The sequence below is a fragment of the Taudactylus pleione genome, unplaced genomic scaffold, assembly GCF_031769625.1.
Source record: "Taudactylus pleione unplaced genomic scaffold, aTauple2 ptg000854l, whole genome shotgun sequence".
NCBI lineage: Eukaryota > Metazoa > Chordata > Amphibia > Anura > Myobatrachidae > Taudactylus > Taudactylus pleione.
In genome coordinates this window covers 893492-916211 of record NW_028285256.1, presented here as the reverse complement: position 1 = coordinate 916211, position 22720 = coordinate 893492, and the positions used below count along the sequence as shown (strand labels likewise).

Genomic DNA, 22720 nt, shown 5'->3' with positions numbered 1-22720 from the left:
GTTCAGACAGTTCACATACCAGTGGTTCCTATCAAAGAAAACAACAATATTTTTAGGAGTAGGCCCAAAATCAAATCTCAGCAATCCCGGACTCCTAGAAAGATCAGAAGAGGAAGGAGGAGGAGGGAATGTAAGGAAAAGAGAGAGAGGGGATTGGGGCAAGAATACACAGAGGAAATACAGAATGTTCAGAAAGTGAAGGAGCATGATACTTTACAGATTATTAATTTGACAGATAAAGAATTAAATAAGTTCCATCATCATATTCTCACAAAAGGTTTATCCTTCTCGCCAACTAGAAAAATGGATAGGTTTGTCCTAGAGAAAGATCTTAATCTTTATATCAGAAAGATATTACTAAAGAAATTTTTCAAAAATAAAGAGAAATTGTTGGAGGTGGATCCTCAACATCTTGATGAAGGAGATATGGGAACTCTGCAGATTCTGGAAGAACTTTTGGAAGAAGGGAAGACTCAAAATAGTGGTATCATAAGGGATATGTCTCTTAAAAAACAATCAACTTTTTGTCCCAATCTCAACATCTGTCCACAAGTGAGGACATATTTAGAGTTGGTCTCAAGAGATTTTGACAGATTGTATATAGAAAAGCATCCTTACAATGGTTATAATTTAACTAAAGATGAATATAAAGCCTTGAAGGAGATAGAGACTTGGGAGGATATTGAGATCAAACCCTCAGATAAAGGGGGAAATATAGTCCTCTGGAACAAAGAGGACTATATTAATGAGATATTGGGACAACTCCAAAATACAGACTGTTATAAGAGATTGATATTCAATCCTACTGCAAACTTCTTAGGGGAATATAAGAAAATTATTGAACAACATTTTGTGAATGGAACTATCACTAAAAGGGAAAAAGAGTATCTATAGATTGATCATCCGAAGCCACCAGGTAGACCGATTGTCTCGGGTATAGTAGGGTTGACCGAAAAAGCGAGTACCTTTTTGGATAAGAACTTACGTAAATTTGTAGAAGAACTACCCTCCTATACAAGGGACACTTTAGACATCTTGGGAAAATTACAAAATCTGACAGTAACATCGAACACATGGTTTTGCACATGTGATGTCGAATCCTTGTATACGAGTATAAATCATGAAATAGGTATACAAGCTGTTGAATTCTTCCTGAACATGGGGGAAAGAAATGAGTTCAACGAATTTTTAGTCCAGCTTTTGAGATTCGTACTCACCAAAAATAATTTCACCTTTAATGAAAGGTTCTACCTGCAGACCCGGGGTACAGCGATGGGGAGTACTTGTGCTCCCACGTACGCTAATTTGTACCTCGGGTGGTGGGAGAAGAGGCATGTCTTCACCTCAGAACTTGATCTATATACTGAACATGTAACAGCTTGGTTTAGGTATATAGATGACATTCTTATTATTTGGGAGGGAGAGAGAGACATATTACAGGAATTTATAAAGACACTGAATAACAATACCTTGAATTTAAAATTGACTATGGAGGCAAGCCAAAAGATGGTCACATTTTTAGATCTAAAAATAGAGATATCAGATGAAGGTAAGATCATCACAGATATGTTCCACAAGGTGACTGCAACAAATAGTATTCTCCATGCAGAAAGTTCGCATTTTCCAGCAACCATTAAAGGAATACCGAGAGGGGAATTTTTGAGGACAAGAAGAAACTGTTCTGAAAAAGATACCTTTGAAGAACGAGCAGTTGAATTGACTGACAGATTGTAAAACAGAGGTTATAGTAGGAGGATGATTAGAGGAGGATACCACTTCGCTAGAAACCAAAACAGAGAATCTCTGATCATGACTAATACAAAAAGAAATAAAAAAGAAGAAAAAGAGCAGAGAGTGAGATTCATATCTTCATTCTGTAAAGATTGGAAAGAGATTCGTCAAATACTACAAAAACATTGGAATGTACTCACCTTGGATCCGGACCTAGTAGAAATCCTTGGAAACAGAGTGGATATTAGTTGGCGGAAGTCTCCCAATTTGAAGGACCGTTTGGTCCATAGCCATTTTAGACGAGCTGGAAAACAGAAAGATAAAATTATGGGATGCTATACATGCACTAGATGCAAAGCATGTAATTATATTGAACAGAAAAAAGAAACCATGGACACAAGCTGTGTGTTTGTGCTGTGTAGCGCTGACCGAACTCCATCCGGTCAGCGCTACACATGCGGTGCAGGTCTGTGTCACAGTGACACAGACTGCCCACGGCCCACATGACGCTGCGGCCCGGGGGGCACATGGCACCCTGCCCCCCGGCCCAGCCCGCCGCTGCGCACGACTCATGACATATATGAGATTTGTTATTGGGAAGCAATGAAACTTAATTAAATGCAAATGTGGTGAGTAGACAAATATGTTAGTGTGAGAGGTATTAGATTGGTGGATACATGATTGGATTTATAGTAGGGAGATTTAGAAATAATGGATGAAAGTTGTTAGAGTGAGGAATGTAAAACCAATGTCCCTGAAAGGGATACCAGACCCTGTACACTCTCTGCAGCTCCCTACATTTAGCAAACTTGGGCCTGATTCAGACCCGCTCGCTGAGCGCTCGCAAGCGGGTCGACGGTAGCCCAGTGCGCATGTGCACGACGGAGCCGGCTCCGTCGTGCGCATGCGCGAGACCCGGATAGCGACGGGCAAATCGTCGCTCCGGATCTCGTACCAAAGGGGGCGTGCTGTCGATGTTGAGTGGCTGCCCAGACGGAGGCTTTCCCATGGGAATGCCTACCGTCTGGGGCCGGCCCCACTGACATCACAAGTGATGTCAGTGGGAGTGCTTTCGGCTCTATTTGAGCCGAAAGCACTCCAGGGCTTGCAGCAATGAGACTCTACCACAAGGGTCTCGTCGCAAGCCCGATGGTCGCGATGGTCTTGACCATTGCGACCATCTTCCTGGCCGCTCGCTATAGCTGTGGGTGGTCACCCACAGCTATACGAGCGGCCAGGAGGCCGCTTTAAAAATCAAGAAGGACGGCCCTGATTCAGAGCGAGCGCTCTGTCAGAGCGTCCGGCTCTGAATCAGGGCCTTTTGTTCCAAGGACCCTGTTATTTGATTGAAATGTAGGTGAGAAGATTTCCATTGAGCAACTTTATGAGTTCTTGCAATGGTACAGATATTCTGGGATAAACAGGAGTCATCCTATTCCAGGCTCTCCTGAAGGCCCCTCCCTATACATCAGCAATGAATTGGGGTAATTCTGCGTTTTGCAGATGATTGTGTAAAAAAATCCACAATGTATGGGGTTTACAGATCGCAGATTCTGACCAAAAGATTATTTGAATTGGTGAATCAGGTTGTCCAACATGTTAGATTTCACCGACCAATTCAGGGCTGTAGATTGCTAGTGTATGGTAACAATCAGCCAATTTGCAGACTGTCACTAGTAAAAATTATGGGGCTTTCATGATTGGCAGATCTGTCTTTCCTGAATATGATCTGCAAATCACTGAAAAATATCTGTAATAAATGGGAGCGCATTTGGCCCAAAATAAAAAAAATCACAAAATCTGTAAATCTTTTTTGTGATTACTGATGTATGGGCCCCTTAAGACCAGTAGGCAATGCACAAAGCTCTTAATTAGATTGGGCACTGCTGGTAATAGTATAGAAATTAGTAAAATGATATTGTTATAAAAACATTCGGCCTATGGACTGGCCTAAGCCTATATTTTCTATCAGGGCTGTGAGTTAATGGTCCATTTTAAAAAAAATATGCTGCAAACACCAAATTAACAATAATACCAAATGTAAAGAAAGTGTAACTGTTTAGTTATTATTTGTTACTAGCTGGAATACCCGGCATTGCTCAGGTTGAAGAATTGACCTGAAGTACACCTGCAGCCTTTATATATCTACATTTTCCTCGCCTATAACCTCATTCCATTGATTCTGAAAAGGACCCCACTGTTTGCTAACATGTAATCAAACCGTGACGTAACAACCGTGGGTGCAAGGGGTGTGGCTGCTATGGTGCCTCAGCTGCCTCCGTGGCCCACTGCTCCTCCTGCACCCAGTCACACACACACGGTGGGCCAATCCAGTCAGGGCCTCCTGATTGGCTCGCGACCGGCACCAGAATCAAATTGTGCCAGCGCTGTCTTCCATGTCTGCCACCGGCTGCCAGTGTGATGGCACACAGGGGGAGGCGAGAGGCTGCTAGAGAAACACAGGGAGGTGAGTTGCTGGGGTGGGCATAATATGTAAGGGACACTACTATTGTGTGGAATAATGTGTATGGGGCACTACTATTTTGTGGAATAATATGGTATATAGGGCACTATAAGTATGTGGTATATTCTGTAAAGGACATTACTGTGTGGTATTATGTATAAGGGGCATTACTGTGTAGTGTAAGAGGCATTACTGTGTATTGTAAGGGGTATTACTATGTGGCATAATGTATAAGGGGCACTACTACTGTGTGGCATAATGTGTATAAGGGGTACTACTGGGTGGCATAACCTGAAGGCGCTCTGTGTGGCATAACCTGACTGGAGTCTGTGTGGCATAACATGAATGGTCTCTGTGTGGGGGCAAATGCATGTGTTTGTTTTTTTTTACCTCTGGGGGGGCCCTTTTAAGATCTTGCTATGTGGCCCACAAAGTTCTAGTTACACCCTTGCATACAAATACAGAGGTTCTGGATTTAATATGAACTTGCATGAGTCATCAAGTTTGCTCAGACTGAGATTAAAATGATACCTTTGTAGCTTTCTCACAGGTTTTTGGCAGATTGGCAATTTCCATTGGAGTCAGCCATGGAACCTGTGTAATTTAAGAGTGTTCCCATTTTTAGGGCTTGTGTGACAGTGCTTGGCCCTAACGAAGTTCAGATCTAGGCAAACACCTAATCCTAGTCAAACTACAACAGCATGCAAAATTTACTGATGCTAGGTCCAAAACTCTGGCCGTGCATGAAGGACAAAAATATGGTCAGACAGACGAGCTTTGTCGCTTATTTTATAGATATTTGGCTTAAAAATATTATGCCCAAATGTAAACACAGAAGGTTAACAGCTGTTTATGATTGTGTCATTCACCTTTCCACATGTGATTATCTCAATTTATTTATTTTGACGTGTGTATGCCTTTGACTTTTGTACTCAGGTTTACCTCATTCTTAAACCTAAATGGTAGTTTCTTGTTTGTTAATTTCTTCATCTATTTGCTGTCCAGCCCCTCAACAAAACTCCCCTCTTTAACCTGTGATTTCCCATGATCCACAGCTGAATGTTACTTGTGATGATATTAAGGTATTAGCACTCTGTAGGAAGATCACTATAAATAGACATGTTCATGTCATTCCACTCATCTGTAAGCCAGAAGTGGGGAACTTTTTTCTGCCGAGGGCCATTTAATATATATAACATTATTTGCGTGCCCACTGTAAATCATGCCTCTCCATGTGATGTCACATGTGAGCTGGGCCACAATCGACAGTGATTACAGCAATGCCCAGAGCATCCTGAGGATGCTCCGGGGAGCTGGAAGGTCAGCAGTGTGACCGTCTGAAGCATCCTACAGACGCTCCAGGCGGCACTGCTGCATAGATTCTGGCTGCAGGGTGCCATTCTAGGCACTCTGCTAGCCAGATGAGGCTAGCAGAAAAAAGCTCTGAGGGCCAGACCAAATCATTCTGCGGGCCTTATTCGGCCCCCAGGCCTGAGGTTCCCCATCCCTGCTGTAAGCCGTTCTGCGTTCTACAGTGATCAGTAAACTCAATCCCAATTTTTTGCAATACTTTTCCATGATATGACAGCAGAGGTTCTTTTTCTATCATTGATGGTGGCATTGGTGCTTAGAGACTATGGCATGAAAACATTGATGGACAAGCCGCCTTGTGCTGCCAATCAGGAACAGGGGCGGGGCCTATTTCCATGCCCCCTGCACTGGCTTTAAAAAAAAAAAAAAAAAACAGTGCCGCACTTATGCCATAGAGGGTGGAGAACCATTGGCTCATTGCGGTTGATGGCAAACCCATTAACCTCTACCATGGGGCAGCTCTAGGCAGCTGCTAAATGTGCAGGGATCTGGGGTTTGCCACTGTGTTTGCCCATCATATAGTTAAGGAGGTATGCAATCGGGAAGCCGACGGCCTCTAATTCTGGGCATACACTATACAATTATTTGTTAGATATCTGTCCAATCTGGCTGGTTGGAATGAAAATCTGGTAATGTATGGAAGCCAATGACAATCGACCATTTGTTCACAAACACTCAAATACAGACAAAAAATTGTCATCCAGACAAATTGGTTAAATCAAATGAATTTGACAGATCATTTTTGCCCATTTTCCAGTCTTTAAGACCATATGGTCGATTGTCATTGGCTACCATACATTACCAGATTTTCATTCCAGCCAGCTAGTTTGGACAGATATCGGACAGATAATTGTATAGTGCATTAGAAAGGCATTTTTGTTGTACTCAACGGAGGCAGGCGGCTGGGGAAACTTATAAGACGCCCCCTCCGCACTTTCACCTTACTGACTGGGAATTAAGTAATTGGTGGGGAAGGGGGGGTCAGTAGGCTGAAGTTTTGCGTAGGGTGCCAAGAAACCTTGCACCGGCCCTGCAAACTATCTATTATTGCTAACCATCAAAGTTTACAATTGTTACTTTCCAAAACTTCACACTATGGGCCATATTCAATTAGCCTGCGAAAAGTCGCAGATGACGTAATTTTCGCATGTTTCAATTATCCCCGTATTCAATTTCAAAGACTTTTCACCGGTGTGAAAAGTCTTTGTAAAAAAAATGGGGATAAGTTTTCACAATGTAATACATGGCGAAAAAAAGTGCACAATTGGGGTTTAGGGGTGCAGGCTTAAAAAAATAGCCTGCACCCCTGGGAATAGCCCCTAGAAACGAACTGTGTCAAAAAAAGTTTAAAAAAAATATAGGGACACCCCAAAAAAAATATTTTAATTTTGGGGTAAAAAAAATTAAAAATATGGGGAACAAGTTTTGAAATAGCCAAATTAATTCAGGGGGGGTTCCCAAGTAAGTGGCAGGTGTTTTAAAGAATGCGGATGGTGGCGGCAGGTGCATGTTTGAAGAATTGTCAAAATGCACCTTAAGGACTTAAAAATAGGCTTGCACCCATTTTCATGTACCCCAGATTTGATGCACCTAGTTTTTTTTGGGAAAAAAAAAACCTAAGTGTTCTTCTTCACCCCTTCTTCCCTGTCGGGGGAAAAAACACCTGCCGCAGCTATTTAAAAAACATACTTGCCTTCCGCAGGCCAAAATGGGGGTACCCATAATGATACCCCATGTCAGGACATCATTAGGGGGGTCCCTGGATGCTTTCCCGAAAATTCCCTAATTTTTTCCTATACTCACCCTTCCGCCGGGTCCCGTTTTCGCAGCTTTCAAATTATACGGGGATAAAGCGGGCGCGCGCCCGATACTTTATCCCCATAAAATCTCCAATGTGGAGCGAAAAGTCCAGCATGGACTTTTCAGTCCCTAATTGAATACGTGCCTATAACTTAATTTAAAATCATCATGTGTGTCCTATTTAAAATAGCTAATTATAATTCCGAATACTGTCCCTTTAAGGAAAGCACTAAAAATATTATTGTTATTAGCACAGTACTGCAAGTCATAGACCTATAATGCTACTGCGGGGAGAAAAGTTTATTATATACAACTGTGTCAGGGAGGACCTTTTCCTAAATGTTATGTTTTGTTTCCAGCGTGACAGTCATATGCTCAGGTCACATTTCCTCTGCTTATAAAACAGGAGTAATGTGACTCTGAGACAATACCAGGACCCTCTCCCCTCACAGACACCCCTGACACACCTGCTTCTCTCACACTTTTTCCTTCCCAATGACTTCTAATGTCCTTGATGCAGGCTGAAGCCAGACTTTGGAAGGGGCGTGTGACAGCAGCCAATCCTGATTGGCTTCCAGTTACCTGCCTTGCTCTTATCACACGGGGTTACTTAATTAACTCATTGCTTGCTGCAAATAGATGCAATATATATATATATTATATATATATATATATATATATTGTTGTTGTTTTTTTTTACTGCAGTTGCACAATATTTTCTTTTATACATGCTACTGTTTAATTAGACAATTCTTATGTGTTTGACAGATAGAGGTTGCTAGACATGAAGCTTCTAGTAATACAGCATTTAAATTCTTTAAAGTTCTTCAAGTTCAAATAAATTTTCACACAAACCTTTCAATGAATGGAAATTCTTTTGCAATGACAAATTTGGAATGAACTCTACTTTAGGGTGGTATTCAATTAGCTGCGTGTAAATGTGGCTTTTTATGGGCAAAATGAACTTCAAGCTTTTTAACCAGCCCGCAATTTAATGTGCGTTAATTCTCCTTAGGATTTAACGCAACTTTTTTCGCAACCTTGGAACAGGTGAAAAGTTGGGGAAAATCCCTTTTTTAAAGTACAAATGGGCATATTTTGGGCCCGATTCAGACCTGTTTGCTAGGCTGTGCTCGCACGTAGCCTGCCGATGTTTGCAATATGCGCTTGTGCATAAGATGCAGGGCACATGCGTGAACCAGTCATTGCGATCGCGAAGCGATCGCCCTTTGTACATAGACACCCCGCAAGCATGAGTGACAGATCGTGCCATTTGTGGGTGATGACGGGGTGGTGGGTGGTGACAGGGGGTATGGTGGTGCGAACACAGGCGTGTCTGTGCATATGAATGCCGTTTCAGTGGTGTGCATGATTAAGACACAGCATCAGCATACACGTCACATGGCTGATTTACACACTGCAGCACTCGCAGTGCTTGTGGTAGGGTATGGCCAGCCACAAGTGCTGCGTATGGGTCCGATGTTACTCGATGTTACCGATTGTTTAATACACTTCCTGGAGATGATGTGAAAGTGGGCGTCTTGTGACAGTCTGGTGGGCATCTAAATACATACCGCTATTGCACACCAAGACATAGTGGGCATGCTAATGTCTTGATTGCGATCGCGGGATATGCATACTTTGGCTGCTGATGGCTGCGTGCGAACGCATCCTTGCGAGCGGGTCTGAATCAGGCCCTTGGTTCAGAACCACTGGGACACCCTCCCTAATGATTAATTAGGCACCTAGAAGCTTTTAATAAGCTTAATTTGGCCAATAATAAAATGTCATTTTTGGGGTGAAATTCTGCAAAATAAAGAATAATGGATTACAAGATGTTGGACAGGTATAAGGGAGTGCTGTATGGATAGGGCAGGTTTATAAGCTTGCAGGTAGCAGTTACAGGTGTTTTTAAACACATTTTTAAAAGTGGCGTAAAATTACACAAATCTCTACTAATGGGCATTTTTATGCACCCCAAATTTATCTAGCGCATTTATTTAGCAGAAAAGTACTTGCTTTCTATCATGTCTTCACTGTTTTTGAAAAATGCATATAACAGCCATTTGACACATTTTAAGAACCCCCAAATGCTTTGCTTTTAGCAGCTCACACACTTCTATACTGTAATTCAATATTAGTTTGCTCTTTGTGGGGATTCAGGCTGATTTCCCCATTTTCACCGCACTGCGGGTATTACCAGCAAGAATAAACGGGCTGACGCCAGAATAGGCCTTTTCTAAATGAATTGCACGTTAATCGAGAGCGCGCATACACGCGTTAAGTGAAATTAATGGGTGATATGCGTGTGAATTTAACATGCAAAAGCTATTTTTTTATTGTGGCTAATTGAATTCACCCCTAAGTACATTTGATTGCTTGGACCCAATCCTGTGAACAGCAGTCAAAAATACTCATACAGAAACTTTTATGAAGGTCTGTTTATTAAAGTACAAAAAACCCTATTGTCTATTTTTTGCCCCCCATATGGTTTAGCTCTATACATCATGGGACCATTGCCGGCAATAAACCAGTAGCCCAAAACAGCTGTAATGCTGCATACACACGTAAAGATTTTCTGTCCAACCATCCAACTATTTGATTGGTTGGAATGAAAATCTGGTAACGTTTGGGAGTAACTGATCATCAGCAATTTGCTCCTAAATGCCAGAAAACAGATGAAAATGGACGTCAGACAAGTTTGTTAAATGTTTGATCTAAACAATTTGTTCAAACAACAGTTTTTGTCCATTTTCCAGCGTTTGGGAGCAAATTGCTGATTGTCATTTACTTTCATTCCTTACCAGATTTTCATTCCAACCAATCAACTAGTTGGTTGGACAGAAAATCTTTACGTGTGTACCCAGCTTTAGCTTCATAGGGATGGCTATTCCACAAGCATTGTGCCAGTACATGTACAGTAACAACACAATACTCCTCTATCCGGTCTCGGTATTAAAGATTATGCTATAGTCTCATAGTCTCAGCATATGCTAAGCTATAAATGCATCTAATGCTATCAGCTTAAATTATGAAAAATATGCAGTTTACAAAATTTGTACAGTCCCAGGTATTTTAAGATACTGGCAGCTCTGCATATTTAATTGCCTATTTTTAGTGGACACAGGGCCTGATTCTGTTTATACGCACGCACCACCGCAGTTGCTAATATCAGCGGTGCTATTTAAATGTGTGTATTCACAATGCGAAGGCAGCCAGACGTAAGGACACCCACTTCCCCTTACTCACATCCGTATACTAGGGCAACCTAGCGTAACAATCGGTATCATTGGACCCATATGCACACTTGCACAAGCCCTGACCTTACGCAGAAATTGCTAACAGCCACGCACGCTATCCGTGCTGTGGTTGAAATGCACTGCACGCCTGCGTTTGCCCAAACACCCGCCCCCCCTCACCACCCACACTACCCACAAACAGCACTGTCTGTCAATCACTCTGCTCTGGGTCTGCACAGCCTCTGCAAACGCAGTTCCCATTGCAATTGCTAGTTTGCACACGCACACTTTGATGCATATGCATGGGCAGAACCCAACAATCGGCCAATTGCGTATTAGCAACTGTGTTCCTTGCTGAATCAGGTCCACAATTGGTATCTATGTTTTTGCCACAAATTGTTTCCAATGCTACATGAGCTCCAATGTAAGTGACTGATTTGACAACTGGCAACTAACTATATAACTGTGGGGTAGATTTATCATTAGCGAACTTTTGTCAGCACAAAGCAAGCTTATTACAGCAGTACAGGATGTCACAGTGCTGCAATATATCTAGCTCAGTCACCATACAATTTTCTGTCAGATATCTGTCCAATCTGGCTGGTTGGAATGAAAACCTGGTAATGTATGGGAGCAAAGAACAATCGTCCATTTGCTCACAAACACTGGAAAACAGACTAAAATGGTTGTTCAGACAAATTGGTTAAAACACACACATTTAACCATTTTGAACAATTTTTTTGTCCTTTTTTCAGTGTTTAAAATCATATGATTGATTGTCATTTGCTCCCATACATTAGCAGGTTTTCATTCCAACCAGCCAGATTGGACAGACATCTGACAGAAAATTGTATAGTGTATGGCCAGCTTTATTGTAACTGACCCATCCAGCGTTTTGTGCTCCTCTGATACATGCTTGTCAGTGTGTAGCCCTATTGCACATGCACAAGAAACTATGGCTGCTAATGTGCATTAAACAATGGCATCACCATCGGAAAGGCGCAACTTGGACTCAGGAACTGTTGGCAGCGCATGGCAGGTAAGCTTAATACATTTTGAAAGCAGCTATGGCGGCGGCGATATTACACAATCTATTAGGCGCCACTAGATGACTTTTGGTAAACATTGGAAGTAGTAAAAACCCTTATTTTTGTTGAAAATGCCTAAAAAGGGGTTACTTTATTATCTCCTCTTGATAAATCCGCCCCTATGTAACTGAAAGGCCAAAGAATAGTTTTAGCTTTAAGAGGCTTGGTAATGATGTCAAAGCATTTTCAATCATTAGAATTCTGTAACGCCTACAGCAATGTGAGGCTTTGTGGTGCAATGAGATTAACATCTAGTCTTTCCAGTTCTCATGGCAGGTGTTTCAATTTTGACCTCTTTAACATACACTTTTTCCTTACCTCTTGTGTAGCTCATTGGTGATTATTGTATGAAAAATGTAAATTGAAATGTACAATAAAAACAACACCAAAAGTGATACTCCATTTGGTGTAACGGTTTTCTTAAATATGTGTTCGTTGTTAAAAAAAAAAGGAAAAAAATGTAAAATGTGACGTACGCTAATTTTAGTATAACAGACGCCATTGACATGGGAAGTGATTCAGTTACTGTGTTCAAATGCCGAATGGCAAAATTTTGTCCAATTATATGTCCCACTAACTGACCTAATTGGGTAGTGATCCAGCTCTCAGGCCGCTCCCACTTCTCTCTTCTCGGTGGCCGGCAGCTGACTGACGTGGCTGGCCAGCCATCGGAGTGTGCCCGTAGTCTACTGCGTATGCGCACATCACCGGAAAAATGGCCGCTGCGGCCATTTTCCGGTGTTCTAAGCAGCGCTGACACCCGACGCGGGACCACGGACAGGTGAGTTTAAAATTATATGGGTGCAGGGTGTGTGGTGCGGGACCCCACTGCACCCATTATAGATACGCCACTGTGGCTGCCTTGTGTGTAATATTCCTGGATCATACCTGCTTACTCTCCTAGTATGTTCGGTAGAATCCCACATCCCATCCACTCCGCAGTGATGTAGGGCCTCTTTAACAAAATTCACCAATTGCATCAAAATATGTAACCCCTGTAGACCTTCCCCCTCCAAGATCTTCCAGGAAGGAGAATCCCACAAAGTTTGCATGTGTGCTGTATATTAATTGCACTTACACATGTACTGGTGGGCAGTTATAGTCATCTGTTGTGATAAGCAGACATATGGGCACATTCTGTACTATTCTAGGAGACTCAGGGCAAAAAAATGAATTGTCAGTGCCATTTAAATATCGCTGCTAAGTCAGTTATCCCAGTTAGGTGGCGCTCCTCCTCTCCTCCAACGGTTAGTGATTGGTTCTTTAGAATTGATTTCTATACGGAAATGGAAAATATTTTGTCTTCTACAGACAATAACTACATAGCTTTCAGAGATACATGGTTCCGTTGGATGGACTTCAAGGACTTGAAAACCTTTATGTATTATTATTGCATCCCATCCCTCCTCAGCCTTTTGTTGATCTCCGGTACCCTTGGGGTCCTTGGCCCACTGGTTTTGTCACTGATTGGGGTTTTGTTTAATTTGACCGGCATTTGAACCTGCGAGTTTATTATCTTTTTCTTGATTTATTAGTATTGTAAGGTTTTGTTTTTTGTTTTCTTTTTTTCTCTCATATTTTATTTCTATGTAAACTGTGATTTTTATGTGATTTCTATGTTTTGCTTATCTATTTCATGCAAATGAATCAATAAATACAAATTTGTACAAAAAAATTAATTGTCTACTGAAAAATAAGTATAATTCTGATTTAGCTCTTTTTCCATATTTTGCACTTTAAATGTCATATTTTTTATTCCTGGAAATCCTATATAATAAATAATTTGGAATTATAATCCAGACCTTTATTCTAAGTAATTGGTGTAAATAGAAAAGGCCCTTAGCAATTAATCGTATGTTTGCTTTAATTTTGCAAACTACACTAGAAAAATGACAGTTACAGGTGACTCCCAGTCACAAAATGTTTGTATCGCATGTGGCTTTGATATGAACAGGAAACGACTTCCTAGAGGTATGCCAAGATGAGTCGAGCAGCTCAAACAGCACATGGAAAACGTTCAGTGGTTTGCTATCATTGGCAGCTATTGATGCTGAAGAAGCATTCTCAGTAATTTGCTTTCAATCATATTTCATGCTTGCTGTGGTCTCCCCGGTCATACCCATAATTAGATCTATAAATCTTATTGAGTATTTAAATTAGACAAAAAGTACCAGTCAATCAATTGCTTCTACGGTATCTTAAAAACTATGGTATCCGGTAGTCAACATTCAGAAGATCGACACCTGAATGTCTAAAGAATATCAATATGGTCGACATTCAAATATGGCACCACTAGAATGTGTCGACTGTTTTTTGTTGATATTTAGGACCAAAACTATAAGGCCCTCAACAACCCATTCACATCCTGGCATCCTATCTTGCCCATATTCGCTTTGTGTAATTAAATATGGCACATATTATGGAACAACTAAATTTAGTTAAACCGTCATACTTGCTTACTCTCTAACGTGTCTTATCTATAATGGGTGCCGCGTGTGCGGTGCACACAGGCCCCTGGGTCAGGGGGAGTCCACTCCCCACACTCTGTATCCACTGCATTTACTTACCTGGTCATACTGCTGGTAGCTCGCACCATTATTCTAGCGATTTCTGAAATAATCATCAGAAATATGGCTCCAGTGCTACATTTACAAATAATGCTGAAAATATGACACATACGTAGCAACTGTAACACACAGTGCAGGCCTCTGATTTTCAGTGCATGTGTTGGCACCATTTATTTCAGGGGGGAGGGGTCCACAGACATCTGCACATGGGCCCGTTACAGTCTTGCAGCACCCATGACGGAATGTCTGAGAGACTCCCAAACTTTGGGTAGTCAGTGGAATAGAGCATACTCTGGCGGACACTAAACTCAAGGTATATGACAGTGCATCTATTCCACAAACAGATATTAGTTTACATGCCTAAACAGAACTTGAGGTTTTTGACATTGTACTTACTAGCTATTATTCTCTGTTATCAACCATTTCACACTGATAGAGATCATTGTATATTATAGTCTGATGCACATAGCAAAAATTGCTTGGAATTGATCACAATTTTATTTACAATAATTTTCAGACAGAGCTGTTCGCAATTGCTGTTACTAACTAATTTGTACAAATTCAGTTACATTTAGGTTTAGTAGTTTCTTAATTTTCAGCAGTGGGCAAAATATCTGCTTCCTATACAGTAATATTATACATTTTCCTGTTTCAGTTACCCAATATGTTTGGGAGTCTGCGCTCTACAATGATGTCATTAATGATTGGATCTTACGCATCATCTGCCATCACATTTCCTGTTCTCAAAGTAAGTCGCTTTTCTACGCTTTAGAAACTCTTATATATACCAATGGAAATATTCCCAATAATGCCCTTGTGTACTTTGGTAGCTGGACCAAAAATAGAGTGTTCAAGGACATTGTACCCCAGAAATAAAGATGGTTTGTTTTCAAATTGTGTACAAATAAAAGTTCAGTAAAAAATGGGGTTATACATTTTTCTGCACAACGATCTTAATTTATCTCTTTAGTTTATTTTAGTAACGGTAGACTGTAGTGAAACAGGTCCCATAGCGTCCATAATATCAAAAAAAGATGGTGGAGTGGTTGTTTTATTCTATTACCAACATGAAACTCTTTACAAAAAAACAAATGTATGTTTACAAATGATTGTTTTATTGTATAATGCCCCTTGAAACCTTTATCTAATCTGACCTTACTAACAAGTCACTGTACGTTAAGTGTATGTTATTATTTTACCATGCTTATCACCATCCAACTCTAGCTTGGTTACTAAAATAACTTAAATACATATTTAAAGGATAGAAAGAAGCACTAAAAATATGTAAAAAAAATTCCTAACAACCCCATCCGCCACACACAATCGGCAGTTACGGCATTATCAGCCTTGCGGCCCTTATTGACGTACTGTATTTACTACAGTTCTATTCATAAACCACCTGCTATAATCAGAAGTGATACAATTTGTTCATTTGTTACAACCCCTAAAGTGTTTTCTTTAGACCTCTCAAAGTTCTCCAGTTTCAGGCTGAGAGAGATAAAGTACCAACCAATTAGCTTCTAACTGCATTTTTCAAACCAAGCCTGTAAAATGACAATTAGAAGCTGATTGGTTGGTACATTGGGCGGGATGTACTAAGCATCGCATCAGTGATGCGGTACATCCTACCTGTCTTCGGGCATATACCGTAGTTGATTACCGCGGTATGTACCTAGAATATTGCAAAGGACAGCACAGGGCCGGCTCCAGGGTTCTGAGCACCCTGTGCCGGCTCATGAGAGAGTGCCATAACCTTGCGCGAGTGAATTTGGGGGGGTGGCCTAATTACCATAGGCCACGCCCCCTGTGTGACGTTATTTGGAGGCGTGCCCGCATGGCACGCCTCCAAATAACGTCAGGCTGGGGGTAAAGCCCAGCACTCAGTCACTGGCTGTGCTTCCCCCAGCCCTCTCCCGTCATTGAATGCGCGCGACATCCATTCACACTCCGGGGGTCCGGCACTGCCGCACAGCTGCGGCGATGGGGTCCCCAGCCTCCCGATTTGACCACCCACGGGCCACTTTGGCCCACGGGTGGAACAGCGGGACAGTACTGTCCCGCTGAAATCGGGATGCTGGGGAGGGGTGCAGCCCTCTATGGTCGAACACCCCTAGAGCCGGCCCTGGGACAGCTCTCCCGATAAGAGCTGTCCTTTGCGATGGCTCCAGAAAAAGGGACTTCCGGTTTTAACACCAAGAAGTTCCTATGGTGTCCTTCTGTGTAAGGATGTTAGCCGCGGGGGGTGATGGGAGGGATCCAATCGGAGGGGAGCTCCCAAGGGGGAGCGCCCCGATAAGAAGCCCATAGGCTTCTATTGGATGATGCCATCTGAAGGTCCCACCGGGAGGAACTACCGATAGGCATCACATTCCGGTGCTTTGTACATATGGGAACCCCCAAAAACTGCATTTTCCCCTTTAGTACATCTCACCCTTTATCTCTATCCACTTTAACTCTCTCCAAGGTTTGATACATTTCCTTATAGGCCTATAAGCATAAGGACATTTTGCGCCAGGTGGAGTGTTTTAGAAAAGAGCCAGGACCTTTTAATAATTTAATAAATGGCAATTAAAAACTTAGGCCCTGATTCAGACCCACTCGCGAGCGGCTGTCCGCTCGCAAGTGGGTCGATGTTCTGCACTGAGCATGCGCACGACGGAGGGAGCTCCGTCGTGCACATGCGCCAGACGCGACGAGCGAAGGACTTTCCTTCGCTCGTTGTGTCTGATCAAAGGGGGCGTGCTGTCGATGTTGATTGAAAGTACGCCCCCTTTGGTGGGCGTGCCTCCCTGACGGGGGCGTTCCTAAGGGAACGCCTCCCGTCAGAAGCCGGCCCACTGACATCACTAGTGATGTCAGTGGGAGTGATTTTGGCTCTGATAGAGCCAAAATCACTCCGGGCCTTGCGGTTGAAAACCTCAAACGCAGGCTCCGGCTCGCAGTTTCGATGGTCGCGATGGTCAAAACCATCGCGGCCATCAAGCTGCACGCTCGTATAGGCTATGGGTGGTGACCCACAGCTATACGAGCGTCCAGGAGGACGCGCCATAGTTATGGAGGCCGGCCCTCATTCAGAGCGTGCGCTCTGCTCAGAGCGTACGGCTCTGAATGAGGGCCTTAGAGTATTATAATAGTCACTATTTAATTTGCATGGATTTACTGTCTTTCATTTGAGGTTCTATGGTAAGTTTTCTCCCATTTAAACCCCTAAATCTTTGACCCCAATCTTTTTGCAGCTTATATACGAGGCAGGTGTCTCTTTCGTGGCGATTTTGTTGGGGTGGTCTGCTCTAGCCTGTCTGATTTTTCTCAACTGTCTCATCAACTGGCCCAAGGAATCCATCCCATCGCCAGAAGAAACCGCCTTTACGTGAGTGTGTAGTGATCAATAACCAGTGGCTAAAGAAAGTGGTCTTTATTGACAGCTAGAGGGTTAATTGCACTACAGAAGAGAATGCTGCGACACTCTGATGTGGCGCCCAGTTTCAAAAAGGCTTGGAAGGGAATATATGGGATAGAACGGTCCTGCAGCAAATGAAAACGTATGGAAGTGACGCTCACTGACATGAACACAACTGAAACGTATTGCATTCTAATTGCTTCTCACACACTCTCACAGGAAAAAGGTCACACTGCGCACTCTTGCCCTAGACCATAAAGTCACTGGAGACCAGTTTTACACCCATGTAACCACTGTTGGTCAACGATTAAGTCGAAAAGGTGATTCCGAAGGGGAGCATTTGTCCAATGAAGACCTGTCAAAACCTACCAAAAAAACTGGTAAGGACTTATAAATGTACAAATTTGTTACAATTAATGTTTGTATGCTAACAATCCAGGGTTCATTTGAAATACTTATGCATTATAATGGACATCAAAGTCCTTAGTATAACTCAGCGTACAAGAAGAGACCTCTGGCATCCTTTCCATATGCAGTCCACAATAAGTACGTATAATGTAATAACATCTTGTGATTTAAAACTTCGCAGACTTATAGCGGGGTGATACAATTAGTGGCTCGGCCACTATGTGCCAATCTGGACCAGCACCATCACTAGTTTTATAGTGGTGCGCAGCAAAATTAGAGATGCCGTGCCACTGTAATAAGTAGAAATGTACACAGCCAAACGTTGCGTAAGGTTCGTCAGGCTAGCACCATGCCACTAACTAAATCATCCCCTAGTTACATAATAAATGCCTATTTGTTAAATCCTTTTCTATGTGACCACCCACAGCATATGCGAGCGGCCAAAAAGATGGTCGCGATGGTCTTGACCATCGCGACCATCGGACTTGCGACGGAGACCCTGGGGTAGGGTCTCGCTGCCGCAAGCCCAGGAGTGATTTTGGCTCTATCAGAGCCAAAATCACTCCCACTGACATCACTAGTGATGTCAGTGGGGCCGGCTTCAGACGGTAGGCGTTCCCATGGGAATGCCTCCGTCTGGCAGGCACGCCCCCGGCATGCCCACCAAAGGGGGCGTGCTGTCAATCAACATCGACTGCACGCTCCCTTTGGTGCGAGACCCGGAGCGATGGTGAGCCCGTCGCTCGCCGGGTCTCGCGCATGCGCATGATGGAGCTCCCTCTGTCTTGCGCATGCGCAGTGGGGAGCATCAACCCACTTGCGAGCGTACTGCCGCTCGCGAGTGGGTCTGAATTACCCCCATAATGTAGGCTGGCATGATAAGTTCAAGGGAAAAATCAGCGTAGGGTCTCCCCAGGGTCAGTGAGAGATTTCTTGACACCCTAGAAAAAAGCTCCAGATTCCTGACCATCACGGCTGAATAAGGCCCAGAGATTAAAAATAAAGTAAGTAAATAAATAATGAAAGCACAAATTCTATAATCAAAGCTGCAGATTATACAGCATCACTGGCCTGCATAGCCACTCACCTCCTCTGGGGGTGTGCTTGCTTGGATGGTAGGGGAGGGGCCCTCTATACTATACCACACACTATACTATACAAACCCATACTATTACCATAAATTGCTATATTGCACTATAACATATACCATAGCCCCCCAATACATGATTGTCTTGCATTATTACCATTTTAGAGTACAGTATTACATTCATTCTACACGGGATGCAGTCAGGAAGCCGATGGTCGAAATGCCGATCGCTGGCTTCCCGACTGTCAAATCCCGGCAGGGTACTAATGACAGGCGTTAAAATCCCTACGTCTGTCATTAGACCTACACCGGGAGTCCGACGCCTGGCATACCAAACAAAGGTAACCTGGGCGCGGACAGCCGTGGGTGGGGGAGGGTTAGGTTTCAAGGCTGTGCCTAACCCTAACCCCCCCTTTCCCTAGGTTAGGCTAGGGAAAGGGGGGGTTAGGGTTAGGCACCTCCGGGGGGAGGTTAGGGTTGGGCACCCCGCCGGGAAACTTAGGCTTAGGCTGCGGAGACGGGGGGGTTAGGTTTAGGCACTAGGGAGGGAGGTTAGGGTTAGGCACCCCTAAGAGAGGGTTAGTGTTGGGGGGGGATAGGGTTAGCATTACTTACCTAAATCCGCTGTCGGACTCTTCACCCCTGCAGGGCTTCCATGTGGCCGGCGGTAATACATACTGATTCTATTCTACACCATTGGTATATCCATAATGGGTTGTTGATGGAATACTCTTTTCTTCATCCTTACTTGAAACATCATACTTATCTATACTCTAGGGGAGCACTACCAGTACTTCTATCAGAACCACATATACCATCTACCCCTCTCAGAAGGGGAAGCTGCTAGGTATTTATTTGTTGACATAGATACTGGTACTAAAATTATTTTAGTTCAAACAGTGCTGGAACCTTCCTCCATCAAGTACATGTGCATCGATAATGTGCGCAAGGTGGACATATACTGCAACCATATAATTATACGCAACTTCCCTAGAGCTGTACGCGGAGCTGCAGCAGCAGTAATCACCAGGGAAATGGTTCTGCGTCCTGGGGATTTACACAAACGCTGTAGAGAAGTCACCGGGAACATGGTGCATTTTAATGGAAAACTTTTTCATTGAAAAATATTTTTTATTTGTGCCCTAATAAATAAAGAATATGCAGGACGTTGAAGAGCCAGCATGTAAGTGGCATATATTGTATAATTGCCCAATCACTATTTTGTCACAATAGTGATCACAGACTTTATAAAATCTGTAAAATCACAAAATACTGAGGGGCTGCAAAGCAAATCCTGGTCCGTAAACCTGACCCCTTGGTATAACCCCAATAAATCCTAAATACTCTCATGAGCAGGGCCAACCCCATTTTGTTTTCACGGTTACATTTATTTTGTCTCCCTTTGTATGTCCCTGTTTTGTGCATGTCCTGTTATCCACGCGGTCTAATGCTGTGGAGCATTATGGTGATAATTACTTTGTTACTTTCCCAGGACCTTCCCCCACATTCCTACAGAGTGCCTGCTCTCCCATCTTCCTCTACTCACTTATTACTATGATGATGACTCAACTCCGCATCATTTTCTTCATGGCCTCCATGAACAGGATGGTGGAATACTTGGTGCTTGGGCCTCAAGAAACAGGTAAGTAAAGATTTGACATCATTGCTTGAAATAAATACCAGCACTCATTGTACTGTAACCAGAGGCTAACGTGTGGACTTACAAGTTTGCTGGTGCTGCCGTTTGAAGTATCAGCTCTTGTAGAGGAGATTTATTCTAAAATCCGTATATAAACTAAAACTGAACATTTCATCCACTTGTGTTTTTTTCATGTGTAATGAAAATGTAAATCTATGGTATAAGGTAGAGCATAAATATAGTTTACAAAGCATAGTAGTGCTCAATACACACACTTCAAAACTCAATGTGAAATTAACCAAAACATTGCTGTACAAGCCCAATAAATGTGTACAGTACTTTGTTTGACTCTTTTTGTCCTTTAGCCACCAGGAGGCAAAAAAAATACATTAAATTAGTAATGGAATACAAATAAACAAACAAACAAAAAAAAACTATTGCAAACTTTCTGTACTCAGGTGTCAGGAGTTAAAGATTTTATTTATTTTTTTTCTTCAGTACCGGCGCATCTGAAACGGGAAGCAGAGGATACAGGTAAACGCGCTGCTTACATGAGAACCTATCAGCAAATGTTTCACTGGATAAATAACAATTGATGGGATGTGAAGGCTTTATTCTGCATTAATATCATAATGTTGAAGCATAATATATATATATATATATATATATAATATATATATATATGTATATATATATTTGTTGTAGTGTACTATGCACTTAGTGAGTTAATTGCCTACTCTTTGGAGGGCTCATAGCATCGCTATCTGCGTCATCATAGTCCGCCCCATGCTGCACATCAACAAACATACCTAGCCATGACGATGTACAGTAACTCCCCCACTTCAGAAGAAAGACCCAGGAAGTTGGCCCTGTCTGCCGGAAGTTCGAGGGTACTCCAAAAAAAATTCACCAGTCTGACAACATTTATATGAATGATATGTAGAAGACTTGTCAGATAATGAGTATACTGGTCCATTTGTTTACATTGCTTTTCCTATCAGCAGTAAAGCATGTGTAACATTAACACATGCGTGTGTAATTCCTTATTGAGTTCTAATAGGAGTCCTTATTATAACATCCTAGTTTTAGAAGATAAATACAGGCTATATTACAGAACTGGAACATTACGTATGTCTTAATGACCTGAATACAATGCTTTCAGTGTATTCTGGAACTTTTCTAAACTACATACAACTTTGTATGTCTGATACATTTCCTATGAGCAACTTAGGAGCAGACTCTATCCAGTTTCCCATCACCCCATAAAATCAGTTTTCTGCAACAAGGAGAGCATGTGTCCTTTTTAGGGAAATTAAGGACAGGCCTGTTCTGTGTCTTTATCTGCTGCTTGTTAAGGATCATGTGATCAGATATATTTATTTCTGAGACGCTACGGAAACAGTTACATATATATTATGAATCTCACCTGAAGGTGTTGCATACAGGACTGTAGTGTTATAGGTTTCAAAAAGATGGCAAACTAGTTGTGAAAAATACATAGTGCAGTTAGGCATAGCCAAATAATCTAACACATATACAGATTCAAATTGTCCCTCTTTGTCCCAAATCCCAATGCCGGTTTATCCCCCCCACTGTTTCTCTGATGTATAGTTCTCTACTGATAACTGTTCTATTAGTTCACACTTCAATATCTGTCTTCTCAGGGCTATTTTATAAGTAGATCCTTTAAACGTTATCGGGCATATTTGCCAATATTCAGAATTTTTCCCGTTCAAATATCATTCCTTAACGCTGCATATAGTAGCACTAGCACGGCAATAAGAAATGGTAAAAGAATATATCATTTCCCAAATATCTCTTGCTGGGACAGGGGCTCGGATAATAGCCTGTACCGGAGAAGAGTCAGAAGTAAAGTGATAGCTTACGCCAAGGATAGGCAATATGTTGCACTCCAGCTGCTGTGGA

At 42.4% G+C, this 22720-nt stretch overlaps 1 protein-coding gene across 3 annotated transcripts in view; it reads left to right on the top strand.

Moving 5' to 3' along the window:
• The window catches only part of SLC43A1 (solute carrier family 43 member 1), a 90798-nt gene that overhangs the window by 46137 nt on the left and 21941 nt on the right, over positions 1–22720 (top strand). For all 3 annotated transcript variants that reach the window (XM_088458815.1, XM_088458814.1, XM_088458813.1), the window contains 5 exons: positions 14916–15008; positions 17497–17630; positions 17880–18040; positions 20648–20797; positions 21293–21328. In XM_088458815.1, the coding sequence (XP_088314941.1) occupies positions 14916–15008; positions 17497–17630; positions 17880–18040; positions 20648–20797; positions 21293–21328 (574 nt within the window). The remainder of the gene's footprint in view (positions 1–14915; positions 15009–17496; positions 17631–17879; positions 18041–20647; positions 20798–21292; positions 21329–22720) is intronic.